Below are 23,357 nucleotides of genomic sequence, written 5' to 3' on the forward strand. Positions count from 1 at the left end.
TCCTCGCTCCTCGCCATGTAAATCTGTCATTGTCATCCAGACCATAAATTCTGATTTAAAACCCTCTATTTTTCTCAATCCACTCGTCAGGATTGGAACTTCACACGTTATACCCAGAAGGGTGAAAGTGTTAACAGGAGTTACGTTTGGTACTTCCCAAAGAGAAAGGGTTTGATCTATTCATTTAAGAACAGGTTTACATAGAAACCATAATGTTAGCCAAGTTGTTTTGATTGTAAATCCAGGAAATAATTAAAGACACAGAAATTAGGCGTGATAAGGACAACTATTGTCTAATTGTTTGAAATCAGTGGATCCAACATGAATATAAAACATGAACACAGGAAAAATACAACAGTTTATATAATGGAGAATTCAAATATTGGCCAAGTGCCAGTCGGGCAACCTTAGCTTTTTCTGATTGGTCAATTCTTGGAAGAAATACCATCTGTTTATTGGCTAGCCAGAGCAATTCTTCTGATTGTGGAAGAGAACAGCAATGTGATTGGCTGTATAATATTCATATTGCAACACCCATAAGAAAATACCATTTTACAGTTCACACAGTTTCATTGATTTTATCTAAATGTTTTTTATTTTATTGTAGCTCCTTTGTTGACATTTATTAGATGTGTACATTCATTGTGTTATTGCATTAATACAGTTTAAACAGTAGTTGTTGGGGAGAAGTTTCAAACATAAAAGTGGAATATTGGAATATGTCTGACAAGAGGAACAGTCCTGCCCAGTGTGAAAACCAACACACACAGCCAAACACACACAGCTCCCTGTATTATACAGCTGCACTGCTACAGCTTCACCTAGAGAAGAGAGACAGAAACAACCAGATTTAAGGGACAGGACAAACAAGACCAATGAACGATAACACATCTTATCTGAAAGGCTCTCCTGACATAGCTGTCCCTAGAGTCACTATAAACCAGAAACGAACTGGCCATAAGACAGTTTGGGGCCAGATGGGCCGGTCCATCTTTAAGCACAGTGGGCTGGTCTAAATTGGGAGTTTTGCAAAGAATAACTGTTTTGGGAGGGGGGAGGGGGGGGGAGGGGGGGACCGTGTGTTAGAAAATAAATGTGAAAGTTAAAAAGAAAAACAGTCACATTATCAGTTGTACACAATCCTCGACTGATTTCAATACAAGATAAACATGTCATAAGTAAATACGTCACTCACGCTAACGTCAGGTCCAGACTCCACAGGTTGGGTTGGTCTTCCACTTCCTCCTCGTCACCAGTGGGAAACCAACTAGGATAATATTACACAGACGGATTAGATTACATCAGATATTAATTGATTTATAGAATTGATTTGATATTTAACCTCTTACATCTAGACGTTCCGCTAGCGGAACTCCTGCTCCATTATCCAATGATGGGCGTGGCACGAATTACAAACTCCTCTAAAATACAAAAACTTCCATTTTTCAAACATATGACTATTTCACAGCATTTTAAAGATAAGACTCTCCTTTATCTAACCACACTGTCCGATTTCAAAAAGGCTTTACAACGAAAGCAAAACATTAGATTATGTCAGCAGAGTACCAAGCCAGAAATAATCAGACACCCATTTTTCAAGCTAGCATATAATGTCACAAAAACCTAGAAGACAGCTAAATGCAACACTAACCTTTGATGATCTTCATCAGATGACAACCCTAGGACATTGTGTTATACAATACATGCATGTTTTGTTCAATCAAGTTCATATTTATATCAAAAACCAGCTTTTTACATTAGCATGTGACGTTCAGAACTAGCATACCCCCCGCAAACTTCCGGGGAATTCGCTAACATTTTACTAAATTACTCACGATAAACGTTCACAAAAAGCATAACAATTATTTTAAGAATTATAGATACAGACCTCTATGCACTCGACATGTCCGATTTTAAAATAGCTTTTTGGTGAAAGCACATTTTGCAATATTCTAAGTACATAGCCCAGGCATCACGGGCTAGCTATTTAGACACCCGGCAAGTTTAGCACTCACCAATATCAGCTTTACTATTATAAAAGTTTCATTACCTTTTGTTGTCTTCGTCAGAATGCACTCCCAGGACTGCTACTTCAATAACAAATGTTGGTTTGGTCCAAAATAATCCATCGTTATATCCGAATAGCGGCGTTTTGTTCGTGCGTCCCAGACACTATCTGAAATGGTAAATCAGGGTCGTGCGCATGGCGCAATTCGTGACAAAAAAAATCAAAATATTCCATTACCGTACTTCGAAGCATGTCAACCGCTGTTTAAAATCCATTTTTATGCCATTTTTCTCGTAAAAAAGCGATAATATTGCGACCAGGAATCTCCTTTTAGCTAAACTGAGGAAAGTAAACAAAGCTTTCGGTCGACGCGGGCACGAGCCTGAGTCTCACAGTACTGTAACCAGCCACTACCCAAACACGCTACTTTTTTTCATCCAGAGCCTGCAAAGCCACGATTCAGCTTTTTACCGCCTTCTGAGACCCTATGGCAGCCGTAGGAAGTGTCACGGGACAGCTAAGATCCTCACTCTTCAATAAACAGAGACAAGAAGAACGACACCTTGTCAGACAGGCCACTTCCTGCCTGAAACCTTGTCAGGTTTTTGCCTGCCAAATGAGTTCTGTTATACTCACAGACACCATTCAAACAGTTTTAGAAACTTTGGAGTGTTTTCTATCCATATGTAATAAGTATATGCATATTCTAGTTACTGGGTAGGAGTGGTAACCAGATTAAATCGGGTATGTTTTTTATCCAGCCGTGAAAATACTGCCCCCTAGCCATAACAGGTTAAAAGTATTAGGACGCTCCAGCCAGAGACAACATTATATATGACCTCAGTTATATTACGCTGCCAGCTAGTAATACAGAGATGAACATCACAGAGATATTTAACATTAATACAGAGATCACCTGGTTAATGTGATACACGTGTTCTACTGTAGTGTTTCACTGAGACCCTGAAATCCAGACCCTTTTTTGTGCTAACATCCCAGCTAGCTCATAAAGTTGCGGCCCTTGTCCTATTTGTGCTTGGACTTTAAAAAAGTTAAGCCAAAAAAAGCTAAAACTTTTGTTAAAAGTATTATTGAAACATTCAGTGAACGTTTTAAGGAACAAAAAAAAAAAAACTACAAATAACCAATAATTCCGTTTCTCTGAGCGTTAAAATAAAACCTCCCAGGAAAATGTTCGGGGAACCATAGTAAGACGTTCTCAGAACCTCCTTGGAACTATAGTAAGACATTCTCAGAAACCTCCCTGGAACCATAGTAAGACGTTCTCAGAACCTCCCTAGAACCATAGTAAGACATTCTCAGAAACCTCCCTGGAACCATAGTAAGACGTTCTCAGAACCTCCCTGGAACCATAGTAAGACGTTCTCAGAACCTCCCTGGAACCATAGTAAGACGTTCTCAGAAACGTCACTGGAACCATAGTAAGACGTTCTCAGAAACCTCCCTGCAACCTAAAACTTAACGTTCCCAGAACAGGCTAAGTTTTCAGAATTCCGTTTTACTGTTCAGTAAAGTTATTGCTTCCTCCCCAGAATCAATGGTAAACCAAAAATGTACGTTCCCACAACTTCAACAAACCAAATTCCCTGGTTGGGATTCCACTTCCTGTACTCTATGTCATATGCCAAATTATGTTGACAAGGAATAGAATGATATCACTAATTAGACTGGCACCCAGGCTATGGAGGTCCGTAGGGTTGAGAGCCTGTTTTGCGAGGGAGACTTGGCAAGACTTGTTTAGCAGGACCAAGCTAACTGTATACTTAGTAAGCAGGACCAAGCTAACTGTATACTTAGTAAGCAGGACCTGGCTAACTGTAGAATGAGATAGCAGGACCAGGCTAACTGTAGACCTAAGTCGAGCTAACTGTAGACCTAAGTCGGGCTAACTGTAGACCTAAGTCGGGCTAACTGTAGACCTAAGTCGGGCTAACTGTAGACCTAAGTCAGGCTAACCGCACCTGGAGGTGAAGAGAGCCTTCTCGTTGATCATCTGGACTCTCAAGATGTTGACAGCCTTATAGACATCTATCACATCCTGGTACTTCTCCAGTAGAGGCCTGGAGAGAGAAACAGGTTAGAAAAGAGTCACTCCACAATATCACCACACTTGACAAGATTAAACACAACAATGTTTTGTGAGTTGAGTTGAGACACTATAAACCTCCATAGGCTATAAACTTCAAGATACCTGTAATATGCCCCTGACTTGTCTTTCTGGTTCCTCTGGTCTGACTTCATGTCCTCTCCCCCCCACTGGTAGCAGGGGCAGGGGAAGAGGCTTAGCCAGGGGTAGAGGCAGGGCCTGGGGCCTGGTCTGGTCCTCTCTCCCAGGGGCAGGTTCTTTGCCAGGTAAGGTCTGAGCAGGGCTCTGGGCAGCAGAGACACCAGCCAGTAGATGGGCTCCTCATTCACAATGTCATGGAAGCTCTGGAGGTACTGATGCACGGCTGCAGAGGGCTGGATGGAGGACAGGTTCTGTAGGCAGGAGGAGGAGGAGGAGGAGGAAGAGACAGGAAGTTTACTATGTGGTTATGGAAGGTGTGAAGGTACTGAAACACAGCTGCAGAGGGCTGGATGGAGGACCGGTTCTGTAGGCAGGCGGAGGATGAGGAAAATCGAATTACATTTATTTGTCACATGCGCTGAATACAACTGGTGTAGACTTTACTGTGAAATGCTTACAAGCCCTTCCCAACGATGCAGAGTTAAAACATAATAGCACAAATAAAAGTAACAGGAGGAATAAAATAAATGTGGAACTATATACAGGAAGTACCAGTACCAGATCAATGTGGAGCTATATACAGGAAGTAACAGTAGTAGATCAATATGGAGCTATATACAGGAAGTACCAGTACCAGATCAATGTGGAGCTATATACAGGAAGTACCAGTACCAGATCAATGTGGAGCTATATACAGGTAGTACCAGATCAACATTCAGCTATATACAGGGAATACCAGTACCAGATCAATGTGGAGCTATATACAGGAAGTACCAGTACCAGATCAATGTGGAGCTATATACAGGAAGTACCAGTACCAGATCAATGTGGAGCTATATACAGGGAATACCAGTACCAGATCAATGTGGAGCTATATACAGGAAGTACCAGTACCAGATCAATGTGGAGCTGTATACAGGAAGTACCAGTACCAGATCAATGTGGAGCTATATACAGGAAGTACCAGTACAAGATCAATGTGGAGCTATATACAGGGAATACCAGTACCAGATCAATGTGGAGCTATATACAGGGAATACCAGTACCATATCAATGTGGAGCTATATACAGGGAGTACCAGTACCAGATCATTGTGGAGCTATATACAGGGAATACCAGTACCAGATCAATGTGGAGCTATATACAGGGAGTACCAGTACCAGATCACTGTGGAGCTATATACAGGGAATACCAGTACCAGATCAATGTGGAGCTATATACAGGGAATACCAGTACCAGATCAATGTGGAGCTGTATACAGGAAGTACCAGTACCAGATCAATGTGGAGCTATATACAGGAAGTACCAGTACAAGATCAATGTGGAGCTATATACAGGGAATACCAGTACCAGATCAATGTGGAGCTATATACAGGAAGTACCAGTACCAGATCAATGTGGAGCTATATACAGGGAATACCAGTACCAGATCAATGTGGAGCTATATACAGGGAATACCAGTACCAGATCAATGTGGAGCTATATACAGGGAATACCAGTACCAGATCAATGTGGAGCTGTATACAGGAAGTACCAGTACCAGATCAATGTGGAGCTATATACAGGAAGTACCAGTACAAGATCAATGTGGAGCTATATACAGGGAATACCAGTACCAGATCAATGTGGAGCTATATACAGGAAGTACCAGTACCAGATCAATGTGGAGCTATATACAGGAAGTACCAGTACCAGATCAATGTGGAGCTATATACAGGAAGTACCAGTACCAGATCAATGTGGAGCTATATACAGGAAGTACCAGTACCAGATCAATGTGGAGCTATATACAGGAAGTAACAGTAGTAGATCAATATGGAGCTATATACAGGAAGTACCAGTAACAGATCAATGTGGAGCTATATACAGGAAGTACCAGTACCAGATCAATGTGGAGCTATATACAGGAAGTACCAGTACCAGATCAATGTGGAGCTATATACAGGTAGTACCAGTACCATATCAATGTAGAGGTATTATCACGGAATACCAGTACCAGATCAATGTGGAGCTATATACAGGGAACAACAGTACCAGATCAATGTGGAGCTATATACAGGAAGTACCAGTACCAGATCAATGTGGAGCTATATACAGGGAACAACAGTACCAGATCAATGTGGAGCTATATACAGGAAGTACCAGTACCAGATCAATTTGGAGCTATATACAGGGAATACCAGTACCAGATCAATGTGGAGCTATATACAGGGAATACCAGCACCAGATCAATGTGGAGCTATATACAGGGAACACCAGTACCAGATCAATGTGGAGCTATATACAGGAAGTACCAGTACCAGATCAATGTGGAGCTATATACAGGGAATACCAGCACCAGATCAATGTGGAGCTGTATACAGGGAATACCAGTACCATATCAATGTAGAGGTATTATCACGGAATACCAGTACCAGATCAATGTGGAGCTATATACAGGGAACAACAGTACCAGATCAATGTGGAGCTATATACAGGGAATACCAGTACCAGATCAATGTGGAGCTATATACAGGGAATACCAGTACCAGATCAATGTGGAGCTGTATACAGGGAATACCAGCACCAGATCAATGTGGAGCTATATACAGGAAGTACCAGTACCAGATCAATGTGGAGCTATATACAGGGAATACCAGTACCAGATCAATGTGGAGCTGTATACAGGGAGTACCAGTACCAGATCAATGTGGAGCTATATACAGGGAGTACCAGTACCAGATCAATGTTCATAGTTATAAGGCATTTGATGTTGATACAGTATGTACATGAAGGCAGGGTAAAGTGACTATGCATCAGGATAGATATTAGTAAGGTATTTGAAGTAGAAGTCAGAAGTTTACATACACTTAGGTTGGAGTCATTAAAACTTGTTTTTCAACCACTCCACAAATTTCTTGTCAACAAACTATAGTTTTGTCAAGTCGGTTAGGACATCTACTTTGTACATGACACAAGTAATATTTCCAACAATTGTTAACAGCCAGATATTTTTCACTTATATCTCACTGTATCACAATTCCAGTGGGTCAGAAGTTTACATACACTAAGTTGACTGTGCCTTTAAACAGTTGGGAAAATTCCAGAAAATGATGTCATGGCTTTGGAAGCTTCTGATAGGCTAGTAGAAAGATGAGGAAGGGAAGCGCTACTAAGGTACACAATAGTACATTTTGGTAGACAGAAGGTGCTCTTTGGCAAAAGGGGTGAATTGGTCATCAAAAAGAAAGGAGGACCAAGGCACTCTTCATATAATTAATTAAAATACCTTTATTTGTATGGCATGTTCAATAGAAAAAGTTTTAAAAATCCGACGTGTTTCGCCTGCATGGCCTTCGTCAGGGAGTACAAAGAAATAATACAATGTCCTCTTTTGAACAGCTTTTCCAATTAGCCATAATTTGAAGAGGGAGTGGTTACAAAATTGATTGGACACACCTAGTAAGCAATACTATGCACATTAAAAAGTGAAATACTGTAGCTATGTTATCATAAAAATACAACTCCAAGCTAGAAGTATCAGAACACTTAGAAAGGTAGTTCTAACCTTAAATATGACTGGGAGAAGTGTGAAGAATAAGAAAGAAATATATTCCATAGTACACTAGAACACAGCCAAACATGAACAACAACAGTCTAAACATAGCTGAGGGCAATTGAGCAAATTGTCCACTAGATGACAGCAAATGGACTTATCACGACCCTACAGGAAGGGTGGGAAATCCATATCTTCATTTAAACCAGGGTACTTAGTGGCCTGTAGTTTATAAATCCAAAAACTTTCCCTTTAGTTTAACTGTTTTAGACGGTCCCCTTTTCTAATAGAGGCCGGAACATGATCAATACCCATAGCTTGTAGGGAGGCAGGGTTGCCATGGTGTAAGGACTTGTAGTGCCTTGCCATGGGGTAGTCTTTATTGCCTACCCGTATGGCATACTTGTGTTCCGCTAAGCAGTCTTGAAGGCGTCTCTTTGTCCATCCAATTTAGAACACCTTGCACTGTGGACATTCCAATCTATAGATGACATGAGTGGTTTTGCAGTTAATGAAATGCTTGGCGTAATACTCCATTTTGGAAGCTGTGTCAACAAAACACTTTTTCTGTGCAATATTTCTGCAATGGTTGCACTGGTTACATTTAAAAGAGCCCTTGGGTTTGTGGTCAAGCCAAGTTTTTGGAGAGTCACCCAGAAGATAACTGTGGACTGATAGGCTAATTTACATCATTTGAGTCAATTGGAGATGTACTTGTGGATGTATTTCAAGGCCTACAAACTCAGTGCCTCTTTGCTTGACATCTATCCTGATGCCTTGTCACTTTACCCTGCCTTCATGTACATGCAGTTGAAGTCAGAAGTTTACATACACCTTAGCCAAATACATTTAAACTCAGTTTTCACAATTCCTGACATTTAATCCCAGTACAAATTCCCTGTTTTAGGTCAGTTAGGATCACAACTTTATTTTAAGAATGTGAAATGTCAGAATAATAGTAGAGAGATTTATATATTTCAGCTTTTATTTCTTTCATCACATTCCCAGTGGGTCAGAAGTTTACATAAACTCAATTAGTATTTGGTAGCATTGCCTTCAAAATGTTTAACTTGGGTCAAATGTTTCGTGTAGCCTTCTACAAACTTCCCACAATAAGTTGGGTGAATTTTGGCCCTTTACTCCTGACAGAGCTGGTGTAACTGAGTCAGGTTTGTAGGCCTCCTCGCTCGCACACACTTTTTCAGTTCTGCCCACACATTTTCTATGGGATTGAGGTCAGGGATTTGTGATGGCCACTCCAATACCTTGACTTTTTTAACCTTAAGTCATTTTGCCACAACTTTGCAAGTATGCTTGGGTCATTGTCCATTTGGAAGACCCATTTGCGACCAAGGTTTAACTTCCTGACTGATGTCTTGAGATGTTGCTTCAATATATCCACATAATTTTCCTCCCTCATGATGCCATCTATTTTGTGAAGTGCACCAGTCTCTCCTGCAGCAAAGCACCCCCACAACATCATGCTGCCATTCCCGTGTTTCACGGTTGGTATGGTGTTCTTCGGCTTGCAAGCCTCCCCCTTTTTCCTCCAAACATAACGATGGTCATTATGGCCAAACAGTTCTATTTTTGTTTCATCAGACAAGAGGACATTTCTCCAAAAAGTACAATCTTTGTCCCCATGTGGAGTTGCAAACCATAGTCTGGCATTTTTTTATGGCGGTTTTGGAGCAGGGGCTTCTTTCTTGCTGAGCGGCCTTTCAGGTTATGTCGATATAGGACTCGTTTTACTATGGACATAGATACTTTTCTACCTGTTTTCTCCAGCATCTTCACTAGGTCCTTTGCTGTTGTTCTGGAATTGATTTGCACTTCTCGCACCAAATTAAATTCATCTCTAGGAGACAGAACGCATCTCCTTCCTGAGCAGTATGACGGATGCGTACCTTCAGGCGTTTGGAAATTGCTCCCAAGGATGAACCAGACTTGTGGAGGTCTACAATTTGTTTCTGAGGTCTTGACTGATTTCTCTTGATTTTCCCATGATGTCAAGCAAAGAGGCACTAAGTTTGAAGGTAGGCCTTTAAATACATCCACAGGTACACCTCCAATTGACTCAAATGATGTCAATTAGCCTATCAGAAGCTTCTAAAGCCATGACATCATTTTCTGGAATTTTCCAAGCTGTTTAAAGTCATAGTCAACTTAGTTTATGTAAACTTCTGACCCACTGGAATTGTGATACAGTGAGTTATAAGTGAAATAATCTGTCTGTAAACAATTGTTGGAAAAATGACTTGTGTCATGCCCAAAGTAGATGTCCTAACCGTCTTGCAAAAACTATAGTTTGTTAACAAGAAACCTAAGTGTATGTAAACTTCCAACTTCAACTGTATATATGTGTATATATATGCACACACACACACACCACAACAAGACAGACAACACGACACTACATAAAGAGAGACCTAAGACAACAATATAGGCTACTGGTAAATTTATCAGTTGAAAAACGTTCTGGAACGTTGCAGATAGAAATTCTATGAATATTACCACCATTATTCCTTTTTCAACAGTCAGAGAGGGATGTTTATTCTTGATCCTGCTGAACACACCCCTAGGTAGTTAACTATTGCTAGCTAATGAGGTAACATGACTGATCAAGGTGTAGCCTAAACAAATGGTTAACAGTCCACAAGTAGCCTAGTTTTAGAACGGCCCGCGATATGCTTTATGAATGTAAAATGCGGCCTGCCAAATCATGATAAAAAGAAAAAACCGTACCACCGGTGTTATGGGTCATGTCTTTTGAACAGTAGAATCAAGCCATTTTCTCTGAGAAAAAGAGGGAGACTTAGCTACAGAATTTGTATTTGAAATGCAGTGGTGAAAGTGTGAGGGTTGAGTGAGACTACAAATTCAAAGACTACCTACTTTTCTATAGTCTACGGGACAGATCTACATTTACAGGTTGGGAGGGGGGGTCCAAAATAGGGCAGGGTTGTCAATGTTTTTTTGCTTTGGGGAGGGTTGTATGGTATTTTATTGGGCACAGTGGAGGGAAGTGCATTTTTTCCCAGGTTTACATTCACTCTTCTGCTTGTATTTTCCCTATAAACAATGACTTGATTTACTTGAGATATTACCCTAATAAAGTTAAGAAACGTTTGTGAAGGTTTGGTATGGTGTGGCTATTATATAAGCTTTAGCTACTGCGTAATATACTGTATATTAAGATATATTATCTTAAATTGTATATTAAGAAATATTATCTTAAATTGTATATTAAGATATATTATCTTAAATGGTATATTAAGGGTGATTGTTATAACAGCTTCTTACCAGGTGTGGTGGAGTTTGGTTCTGGGGCCTCCTTCAGAGACTCCTGGTAGCGTTGATGTGTTCTCTGGAGAAACTGCATGATGTCTGGAGGACCCTGGACTGTTCTGATCAGCACCTGGCTCACACACACGCATACACACATTTACACACACAGAGCAACTTATCTTAAGATAGCTAGGGATGACAACCACGTATCACAGTCATAGTAAGTAAAACGTTACGGTATTTGTTTTATTTAATGTATTTTCTTTTCACCTGCAGCATGGTGATGACTCTGTCCAGGTATAGCATCTCCTGGTGGCAGAAGTCAGCATAGCAGCGGGCAGGCAGACGTCTGGAATACATCCCTCTGAGGAAGGCTGAGTAGAGGGCCTCATCTGCTACTCTCTTACTGGTCTCCCACAGGACGTCATAAATACTCACCTCTTCAACCAGCTCTGGGGGAGGGAGGGAGGAGAGAGAAAGATATATATATGTGTTTGTCATTGCTTTGGTGCAGTTTTCACAAGTATGTGGTACATTTTAGCAACGCTTTGTACGAAACTCAAAACCGTTAATCAAAAAGACAGTTGTTTCAAAACTCTGAGCACATTTTTTTAATTGACAATTACAACACATACAATCATACAGTCACTTATTCACCAAACTTAATCAGTGTTTCATCTAGAAATACATGTTTCACATTGCTAGTTATATAGCAGTTAATTCAACAGTGGGAAGTTAGCTACATTAAACTAGTTCTATAGCAGTTAATTCAACAGTGGGAAGTTAGCTACATTAAACTAGTTCTATAGCAGTTAATTCAACAGTGGGAAGTTAGCTACATTAAACTAGTTCTATAGCAGTTAATTCAACAGTGGGAAGTTAGCTACATTAAACTAGTTCTATAGCAGTTAATTCAACAGTGGGAAGTTAGCTACATTAAACTAGTTCTATAGCAGTTAATTCAACAGTGGGAAGTTAGCTACATTAAACTAGTTCTATAGCAGTTAATTCAACAGTGGGAAGTTAGCTACATTAAACTAGTTCTATAGCAGTTAATTCAACAGTGGGATGTTAGCTACATTAAACTAGTTCTATAGCAGTTAATTCAACAGTGGGAAGTTAGCTACATTAAACTAGTTCTATAGCAGTTAATTCAACAGTGGGAAGTTAGCTACATTAAACTAGTTATATAGCAGTTAATTCAACAGTGGGAAGTTAGCTACATTAAACTAGTTCTATAGCAGTTAATTCAACAGTGGGAAGTTAGCTACATTAAACTAGTTCTATAGCAGTTAATTCAACAGTGGGAAGTTAGCTACATTAAACTAGTTATATAGCAGTTAATTCAACAGTAGGAAGTTAGCTACATTAAACTAGTTCTATAGCAGTTAATTCAACAGTGGGAAGTTAGCTACATTAAACTAGTTCTATAGCAGTTAATTCAACAGTAGGAAGTTAGCTACATTAAACTAGTTCTATAGCAGTTAATTCAACAGTAGGAAGTTAGCTACATTAAACTAGTTCTATAGCAGTTAATTCAACAGTGGGAAGTTAGCTACATTAAACTAGTTATATAGCAGTTAATTCAACAGTGGGAAGTTAGCTACATTAAACTAGTTCTATAGCAGTTAATTCAACAGTAGGAAGTTAGCTACATTAAACTAGTTCTATAGCAGTTAATTCAACAGTAGGAAGTTAGCTACATTAAACTAGTTCTATAGCAGTTAATTCAACAGTGGGAAGTTAGCTACATTAAACTAGTTCTATAGCAGTTAATTCAACAGTAGGAAGTTAGCTACATTAAACTAGTTCTATAGCAGTTAATTCAACAGTGGGAAGTTAGCTACATTAAACTAGTTCTATAGCAGTTAATTCAACAGTGGGAAGTTAGCTACATTAAACTAGTTATATAGCAGTTAATTCAACAGTGGAAGTTAGCTACATTAAACTAGTTCTATAGCAGTTAATTCAACAGTGGGAAGTTAGCTACATTAAACTAGTTCTATAGCAGTTAATTCAACAGTGGGAAGTTAGCTACATTAAACTAGTTCTATAGCAGTTAATTCAACAGTGGGAAGTTAGCTACATTAAACTAGTTCTATAGCAGTTAATTCAACAGTGGGAAGTTAGCTACATTAAACTAGTTCTATAGCAGTTAATTCAACAGTGGGAAGTTAGCTACATTAAACTAGTTCTATAGCAGTTAATTCAACAGTGGGAAGTTAGCTACATTAAACTAGTTTATAGCAGTTAATTCAAGCAGTTAATTCAACAGTAGGAAGTTAGCTACATTAAACTAGTTCTATAGCAGTTAATTCAACAGTGGGAAGTTAGCTACATTAAACTAGTTCTATAGCAGTTAATTCAACAGTGGGAAGTTAGCTACATTAAACTAGTTCTATAGCAGTTAATTCAACAGTAGGAAGTTAGCTACATTAAACTAGTTCTATAGCAGTTAATTCAACAGTGGGAAGTTAGCTACATTAAACTAGTTCTATAGCAGTTAATTCAACAGTAGGAAGTTAGCTACATTAAACTAGTTCTATAGCAGTTAATTCAACAGTGGGAAGTTAGCTACATTAAACTAGTTCTATAGCAGTTAATTCAACAGTGGGAAGTTAGCTACATTAAACTAGTTATATAGCAGTTAATTCAACAGTGGGAAGTTAGCTACATTAAACTAGTTCTATAGCAGTTAATTCAACAGTAGGAAGTTAGCTACATTAAACTAGTTCTATAGCAGTTAATTCAACAGTGGGAAGTTAGCTACATTAAACTAGTTCTATAGCAGTTAATTCAACAGTAGGAAGTTAGCTACATTAAACTAGTTCTATAGCAGTTAATTCAACAGTGGGAAGTTAGCTACATTAAACTAGTTATATAGCAGTTAATTCAACAGTGGGAAGTTAGCTACATTAAACTAGTTATATAGCAGTTAATTCAACAGTGGGAAGTTAGCTACATTAAACTAGTTCTATAGCAGTTAATTCAACAGTGGGAAGTTAGCTACATTAAACTAGTTCTATAGCAGTTAATTCAACAGTAGGAAGTTAGCTACATTAAACTAGTTCTATAGCAGTTAATTCAACAGTGGGAAGTTAGCTACATTAAACTAGTTATATAGCAGTTAATTCAACAGTGGGAAGTTAGCTACATTAAACTAGTTCTATAGCAGTTAATTCAACAGTGGGAAGTTAGCTACATTAAACTAGTTCTATAGCAGTTAATTCAACAGTGGGAAGTTAGCTACATTAAACTAGTTCTATAGCAGTTAATTCAACAGTGGGAAGTTAGCTACATTAAACTAGTTCTATAGCAGTTAATTCAACAGTGGGAAGTTAGCTACATTAAACTAGTTCTATAGCAGTTAATTCAACAGTGGGAAGTTAGCTACATTAAACTAGTTCTATAGCAGTTAATTCAACAGTGGGAAGTTAGCTACATTAAACTAGTTCTATAGCAGTTAATTCAACAGTGGGAAGTTAGCTACATTAAACTAGTTCTATAGCAGTTAATTCAACAGTGGGAAGTTAGCTACATTAAACTAGTTCTATAGCAGTTAATTCAACAGTGGGAAGTTAGCTACATTAAACTAGTTCTATAGCAGTTAATTCAACAGTGGGAAGTTAGCTACATTAAACTAGTTCTATAGCAGTTAATTCAACAGTGGGAAGTTAGCTACATTAAACTAGTTCTATAGCAGTTAATTCAACAGTAGGAAGTTAGCTACATTAAACTAGTTCTATAGCAGTTAATTCAACAGTAGGAAGTTAGCTACATTAAACTAGTTATATAGCAGTTAATTCAACAGTGGGAAGTTAGCTACATTAAACTAGTTCTATAGCAGTTAATTCAACAGTGGGAATGTTAGCTACATTAAACTAGTTATAATAGCAGTTAATTCAACAGTGGGAAGTTAGCTACATTAAACTAGTTATATAGCAGTTAATTCAACAGTGGGAAGTTAGCTACATTAAACTAGTTATAATAGCAGTTAATTCAACAGTGGGAAGTTAGCTACATTAAACTAGTTCTATAGCAGTTAATTCAACAGTGGGAAGTTAGCTACATTAAACTAGTTATATAGCAGTTAATTCAACAGTGGGAAGTTAGCTACATTAAACTAGTTCTATAGCAGTTAATTCAACAGTGGGAAGTTAGCTACATTAAACTAGTTATATAGCAGTTAATTCAACAGTAGGAAGTTAGCTACATTAAACTAGTTCTATAGCAGTTAATTCAACAGTAGGAAGTTAGCTACATTAAACTAGTTCTATAGCAGTTAATTCAACAGTGGGAAGTTAGCTACATTAAACTAGTTCTATAGCAGTTAATTCAACAGTAGGAAGTTAGCTACATTAAACTAGTTCTATAGCAGTTAATTCAACAGTAGGAAGTTAGCTACATTAAACTAGTTCTATAGCAGTTAATTCAACAGTGGGAAGTTAGCTACATTAAACTAGTTATATAGCAGTTAATTCAACAGTGGGAAGTTAGCTACATTAAACTAGTTCTATAGCAGTTAATTCAACAGTAGGAAGTTAGCTACATTAAACTAGTTCTATAGCAGTTAATTCAACAGTAGGAAGTTAGCTACTTTAAACTAGTTGTATAGCAGTTAATTCAACAGTGGGAAGTTAGCTACATTAAACTAGTTCTATAGCAGTTAATTCAACAGTGGGAAGTTAGCTACATTAAACTAGTTCTATAGCAGTTAATTCAACAGTGGGAAGTTAGCTACATTAAACTAGTTCTATAGCAGTTAATTCAACAGTGGGAAGTTAGCTACATTAAACTAGTTCTATAGCAGTTAATTCAACAGTGGGAAGTTAGCTACATTAAACTAGTTATATAGCAGTTAATTCAACAGTAGGAAGTTAGCTACATTAAACTAGTTCTATAGCAGTTAATTCAACAGTGGGAAGTTAGCTACATTAAACTAGTTCTATAGCAGTTAATTCAACAGTGGGAAGTTAGCTACATTAAACTAGTTCTATAGCAGTTAATTCAACAGTGGGAAGTTAGCTACATTAAACTAGTTCTATAGCAGTTAATTCAACAGTGGGAAGTTAGCTACATTAAACTAGTTCTATAGCAGTTAATTCAACAGTGGGAAGTTAGCTACATTAAACTAGTTATATAGCAGTTAATTCAACAGTGGGAAGTTAGCTACATTAAACTAGTTCTATAGCAGTTAATTCAACAGTAGGAAGTTAGCTACATTAAACTAGTTCTATAGCAGTTAATTCAACAGTGGGAAGTTAGCTACATTAAACTAGTTCTATAGCAGTTAATTCAACAGTGGGAAGTTAGCTACATTAAACTAGTTCTATAGCAGTTAATTCAACAGTGGGAAGTTAGCTACATTAAACTAGTTCTATAGCAGTTAATTCAACAGTGGGAAGTTAGCTACATTAAACTAGTTCTATAGCAGTTAATTCAACAGTGGGAAGTTAGCTACATTAAACTAGTTCTATAGCAGTTAATTCAACAGTGGGAAGTTAGCTACATTAAACTAGTTCTATAGCAGTTAATTCAACAGTGGGAAGTTAGCTACATTAAACTAGTTCTATAGCAGTTAATTCAACAGTGGGAAGTTAGCTACATTAAACTAGTTATATAGCAGTTAATTCAACAGTGGGAAGTTAGCTACATTAAACTAGTTCTATAGCAGTTAATTCAACAGTGGGAAGTTAGCTACATTAAACTAGTTCTATAGCAGTTAATTCAACAGTGGGAAGTTAGCTACATTAAACTAGTTCTATAGCAGTTAATTCAACAGTGGGAAGTTAGCTACATTAAACTAGTTCTATAGCAGTTAATTCAACAGTAGGAAGTTAGCTACATTAAACTAGTTCTATAGCAGTTAATTCAACAGTAGGAAGTTAGCTACATTAAACTAGTTCTATAGCAGTTAATTCAACAGTGGGAAGTTAGCTACATTAAACTAGTTCTATAGCAGTTAATTCAACAGTAGGAAGTTAGCTACATTAAACTAGTTCTATAGCAGTTAATTCAACAGTAGGAAGTTAGCTACATTAAACTAGTTCTATAGCAGTTAATTCAACAGTGGGAAGTTAGCTACATTAAACTAGTTCTATAGCAGTTAATTCAACAGTGGGAAGTTAGCTACATTAAACTAGTTCTATAGCAGTTAATTCAACAGTGGGAAGTTAGCTACATTAAACTAGTTCTATAGCAGTTAATTCAACAGTAGGAAGTTAGCTACATTAAACTAGTTCTATAGCAGTTAATTCAACAGTGGGAAGTTAGCTACATTAAACTAGTTATATAGCAGTTAATTCAACAGTGGGAAGTTAGCTACATTAAACTAGTTCTATAGCAGTTAATTCAACAGTGGGAAGTTAGCTACATTAAACTAGTTCTATAGCAGTTAATTCAACAGTGGGAAGTTAGCTACATTAAACTAGTTCTATAGCAGTTAATTCAACAGTGGGAAGTTAGCTACATTAAACTAGTTCTATAGCAGTTAATTCAACAGTAGGAAGTTAGCTACATTAAACTAGTTCTATAGCAGTTAATTCAACAGTGGGAAGTTAGCTACATTAAACTAGTTCTATAGCAGTTAATTCAACAGTGGGAAGTTAGCTACATTAAACTAGTTCTATAGCAGTTAATTCAACAGTGGGAAGTTAGCTACATTAAACTAGTTCTATAGCAGTTAATTCAACAGTGGGAAGTTAGCTACATTAAACTAGTTCTATAGCAGTTAATTCAACAGTGGGAAGTTAGCTACATTAAACTAGTTCTATAGCAGTTAATTCAACAGTGGGAAGTTAGCTACATTAAACTAGTTCTATAGCAGTTAATTCAACAGTGGGAAGTTAGCTACATTAAACTAGTTCTATAGCAGTTAATTCAACAGTGGGAAGTTAGCTACATTAAACTAGTTCTATAGCAGTTAATTCAACAGTGGGAAGTTAGCTACATTAAACTAGTTCTATAGCAGTTAATTCAACAGTAGGAAGTTAGCTACATTAAACTAGTTCTATAGCAGTTAATTCAACAGTAGGAAGTTAGCTACATTAAACTAGTTATATAGCAGTTAATTCAACAGTGGGATGTTAGCTACATTAAACTAGTTCTATAGCAGTTAGTTCAACAGTGGGAAGTTAGCTACATTAAACTAGTTCTATAGCAGTTAATTCAACAGTGGGAAGTTAGCTACATTAAACTAGTTCTATAGCAGTTAATTCAACAGTGGGAAGTTAGCTACATTAAACTAGTTCTATAGCAGTTAATTCAACAGTAGGAAGTTAGCTACATTAAACTAGTTCTATAGCAGTTAATTCAACAGTGGGAAGTTAGCTACATTAAACTAGTTCTATAGCAGTTAATTCAACAGTAGGAAGTTAGCTACATTAAACTAGTTCTATAGCAGTTAATTCAACAGTAGGAAGTTAGCTACATTAAACTAGTTCTATAGCAGTTAATTCAACAGTGGGAAGTTAGCTACATTAAACTAGTTCTATAGCAGTTAATTCAACAGTGGGAAGTTAGCTACATTAAACTAGTTCTATAGCAGTTAATTCAACAGTGGGAAGTTAGCTACATTAAACTAGTTATATAGCAGTTAATTCAACAGTGGGATGTTAGCTACATTAAACTAGTTCTATAGCAGTTAATTCAACAGTGGGAAGTTAGCTACATTAAACTAGTTCTATAGCAGTTAATTCAACAGTGGGAAGTTAGCTACATTAAACTAGTTCTATAGCAGTTAATTCAACAGTGGGAAGTTAGCTACATTAAACTAGTTCTATAGCAGTTAATTCAACAGTGGGAAGTTAGCTACATTAAACTAGTTCTATAGCAGTTAATTCAACAGTGGGAAGTTAGCTACATTAAACTAGTTCTATAGCAGTTAATTCAACAGTAGGAAGTTAGCTACATTAAACTAGTTCTATAGCAGTTAATTCAACAGTAGGAAGTTAGCTACATTAAACTAGTTCTATAGCAGTTAATTCAACAGTGGGAAGTTAGCTACATTAAACTAGTTCTATAGCAGTTAATTCAACAGTGGGAAGTTAGCTACATTAAACTAGTTCTATAGCAGTTAATTCAACAGTAGGAAGTTAGCTACATTAAACTAGTTCTATAGCAGTTAATTCAACAGTGGGAAGTTAGCTACATTAAACTAGTTCTATAGCAGTTAATTCAACAGTGGGAAGTTAGCTACATTAAACTAGTTCTATAGCAGTTAATTCAACAGTGGGAAGTTAGCTACATTAAACTAGTTCTATAGCAGTTAATTCAACAGTAGGAAGTTAGCTACATTAAACTAGTTCTATAGCAGTTAATTCAACAGTGGGAAGTTAGCTACATTAAACTAGTTCTATAGCAGTTAATTCAACAGTAGGAAGTTAGCTACATTAAACTAGTTCTATAGCAGTTAATTCAACAGTAGGAAGTTAGCTACATTAAACTAGTTCTATAGCAGTTAATTCAACAGTGGGAAGTTAGCTACATTAAACTAGTTCTATAGCAGTTAATTCAACAGTGGGAAGTTAGCTACATTAAACTAGTTCTATAGCAGTTAATTCAACAGTAGGAAGTTAGCTACATTAAACTAGTTATATAGCAGTTAATTCAACAGTGGGAAGTTAGCTACATTAAACTAGTTCTATAGCAGTTAATTCAACAGTGGGAAGTTAGCTACTTTAAACTAGTTATATAGCAGTTAATTCAACAGTGGGAAGTTAGCTACATTAAACTAGTTCTATAGCAGTTAATTCAACAGTGGGAAGTTAGCTACATTAAACTAGTTCTATAGCAGTTAATTCAACAGTAGGAAGTTAGCTACATTAAACTAGTTCTATAGCAGTTAATTCAACAGTGGGAAGTTAGCTACATTAAACTAGTTCTATAGCAGTTAATTCAACAGTAGGAAGTTAGCTACATTAAACTAGTTCTATAGCAGTTAATTCAACAGTAGGAAGTTAGCTACATTAAACTAGTTCTATAGCAGTTAATTCAACAGTGGGAAGTTAGCTACATTAAACTAGTTCTATAGCAGTTAATTCAACAGTAGGAAGTTAGCTACATTAAACTAGTTATATAGCAGTTAATTCAACAGTAGGAAGTTAGCTACATTAAACTAGTTCTGTAGCAGTTAATTCAACAGTAGGAAGTTAGCTACATTAAACTAGTTATATAGCAGTTAATTCAACAGTGGGAAGTTAGCTACATTAAACTAGTTCTATAGCAGTTAATTCAACAGTAGGAAGTTAGCTACATTAAACTAGTTCTATAGCAGTTAATTCAACAGTAGGAAGTTAGCTACATTAAACTAGTTCTATAGCAGTTAATTCAACAGTAGGAAGTTAGCTACATTAAACTAGTTCTATAGCAGTTAATTCAACAGTAGGAAGTTAGCTACATTAAACTAGTTGATGCAGTTACCAAAACAGCTGTATAGTTTGACTGGTAAAAGTTATTTCTGTTCTAATTTTAGATTTGAATAGCAGAGTAGACTAATAATATGCTCTACGTTTTTGTCGAAGCTACTGGGTAAGGGGTCAAAATAGCTGATTCGTGTCAAAGGCACATTGTTTAGAGTGAACAGAATGTTGGAAGTCAGATTTAAAGTGGGAGATTTAAATAAAGGGAGCTTTATAATGTTGAAGATATCCCATTAAAGAGGAAGAGATTTTATAGGAGGACAAAAAGTGTCATAATTTAAAAACAATTCTAGCCAGATCAACATGTTTTAAAGTTTGAAATGGCATAGCATTCGCAAGCGTCATTAATCATCAGACAGCTGTCATCTTCTACATGTCAGAGTGCCATTCAACAAGGAACTGTACCTGTAACAAAATAAACGTTTTGTCTAGCCTAGGCAATGGGCCAAGACAATCCTACCTCTCTCGTCTGCTTCCTTCTGACTTGGCAATGCTGCTAAACTAGATCTAAAAGAAAAAATACATGAATGTAATTTAGTGTTAATATGGTCTCTGTAAGAACATGTCCAGATACAAGACAGTGTTATCCTGCTACCTTGTCTCCATAGAACACACATAGAACCTCAGCTCTCCACAGGACACGTCATTCCAACCCTGCCCACCTGTTGTCAAGGCAACAACAAATCACACTTCAGTTATTTCAATGTGCTCCGAGTGTGTGTGTGTGTGTGTGTGTGTGTGTGTACCTCCAGTGTGTAGCTCCATACAGTTCTCCCCCTGTCCAGAGTTACTGGGCTCATCCTCCTCCCAGTAAACATCGTCAACAGCTGAGCCGTCACTCCACAGCCACATCCCCTCCTTATCACAGAAAAACATTGATTGGTTGATTAATTGATTGAAACCACTTCTTTTTGTTTTTAAACCTGTAGACATTTGACAGATTGATTGACAGACTGACTGACTGATGAATTATTGACCCAGTTTACCAGAGCTGCGTCGTAGCCTCCTATCCAGACCGGCTGGTATGTGTGTCTCCTGACCAGATCCTGGACAAACATCTGTTGACCAGGGCTGTGAACCGACACCAGGTTCCCTCTGTGCTGGGAGCAGTACGACTAGAGGGACAGCCAGAAAACACTGTGTTAGCCCGCTGAGCTAAAGCCCAGGCAGTACCTCAGGGAGCAAAGATCAATGCAGGCTAGAAATTGACATTTCCTGAAGTAAATGTGTGCTTGCTAGTCTTGAAGTATCAATGGTTGTGAAATAGTAGTAGTAATTAGTAATTGTCTCTCTCTATTACAAGTATTACCTCTGCAGTGGCCCAGGTGGCCCAGACGGGGTAGAAGGAGAAGCAGCGATGCTCATTCTGATGCCACCCGGCTGGGCATGGTGACTGGGAGTCCACCCCTTCCACCTCCTCCTCTGTAGTGTTCACCACCCCCGAGGCAGCATCCACCCCTGGAACAACAACACACACCTACAGTATGTACTGTTCAAGAGCTGTGGTTGACTTAGTTTACCTGGTACATTGAAGCAATTAATGGAATAATCCCAAAAGTGCAAACTAAGCTAGACCAAGTAGCACCTCAAATACTTTATAGCATTTAGAGTTGTGTTTGACCAGATACAATGCAATTTTACAGTTAACAAATTGACAACAGACTTTCAGCATGCTTATAGAGGTGGACATTGAACATGTACGACGCTTACAAAAATGGTTGATGATTGGCTGAGTGAAAATCATGATAAAAAGATTGTGGGAGCTGTTTTGTTAGACTTCAGTGTGGCCTTTGACATTATCAATCAAAGTCTGATACTGGAAAAACGTATGTGTTATGGCTTTACACCACCTGCTATATTGTGGATAAAGAGTTACCTGACCTGCCTAGTTAAATAAAGGTTACATGGTTTTACAGAACACAGAGGGTGTTCTTTATCATTGAATTAAACTATTTACACACACACTGTTTCATTTCAAGTTTCAACTTTTATATTTGCCTGTTGCGAGGTGCAGAGCCATCACTGCCCAACAAAGCAGCAGAGACATCCTACCAACCGATCTACAGAGGAAACAATGATATTATATTACATAACAACATAGCTTTACATTTAATAACCTTTAATAGTGTTAAAGGGATCATGAATACCATTTTAACGTCTCTGTGTGCATTATGAAGGAAGGTAGTGGTTGTTTCACGAGCAAATGCTATCTAGCATTAGCACAATGACTGGAAGTCTCCAGGTACGGTAGCATTGCTAATGTACCTGTAGACTTCCAGTCATTGCGCTAGAATCGTACATTATGCATTTAACATAACTTAATTTAATATGATATTGCGTAACATAACATGACAAAACATAACACAACTTTTAAGTGACATAAGTTAACATGACATAACAGAGCAGCTCCATCTGTAACGTAGTACATTACCTGTACATAGATCAGAGAATGTTGAAAGTACCTGAGCTAGCTAGTAACACAGTGACAGTAGTAGTAGCTCGGTCCTGGTAGGATACCTCAGAACATCTGCTCTTTTCTACCTGCTTCTGGCTTGGATTAGTCACTGTTGAGGAGCAGGAGGAGTGAAATGAGATGATGTGAGGGGAAGAGATGAGGAAAGCATAAGGTACTGCAGAACAGCGGCCAGCCCATATCGTCCTCTCTACACTAGTGGGTGTGTCCTAAAAGCATCAGCCCTGCCCACTCTCATTATCAGTCAGACTAGAATCACATCAACAACCTGCTAGTTCTAACAACACATCTCCTGTTCTGACAGACTAGAATCACATCAACATCCTGCTAGTTCTAACAACACATCTCCTGTTCTGACAGACTAGAATCACATCAACATCCTGCTA

At 37.7% G+C, this 23,357-nt stretch overlaps 1 protein-coding gene across 1 annotated transcript; it reads right to left on the reverse strand.

The window, feature by feature from the left end:
* Positions 1–345: 345 nt before the first annotated feature.
* LOC123738257 (uncharacterized) lies at positions 346–23,139 on the reverse strand. Its single transcript, XM_082977242.1, has 14 exons — positions 22,930–23,139; positions 22,497–22,558; positions 21,808–21,956; positions 21,485–21,613; positions 21,245–21,356; positions 21,094–21,160; positions 20,959–21,005; positions 11,350–11,531; positions 11,095–11,209; positions 10,687–10,697; positions 4,221–4,507; positions 3,991–4,089; positions 1,196–1,267; positions 346–821 (listed from the first exon to the last, which is right to left on the reverse strand). The coding sequence occupies exons 1-14, from the start codon at positions 22,935–22,937 to the stop codon at positions 818–820; spliced, it is 1,344 nt and encodes a 447-aa protein (XP_082833368.1). The 5' UTR covers positions 22,938–23,139; the 3' UTR covers positions 346–817.
* Positions 23,140–23,357: the final 218 nt, after the last annotated feature.

Source organism: Salmo salar, chromosome 07 (assembly GCF_965601325.2).
Source record: "Salmo salar chromosome 07, fSalSal1, whole genome shotgun sequence".
In the NCBI taxonomy this organism is placed as follows: Eukaryota; Metazoa; Chordata; class Actinopteri; order Salmoniformes; family Salmonidae; genus Salmo; species Salmo salar.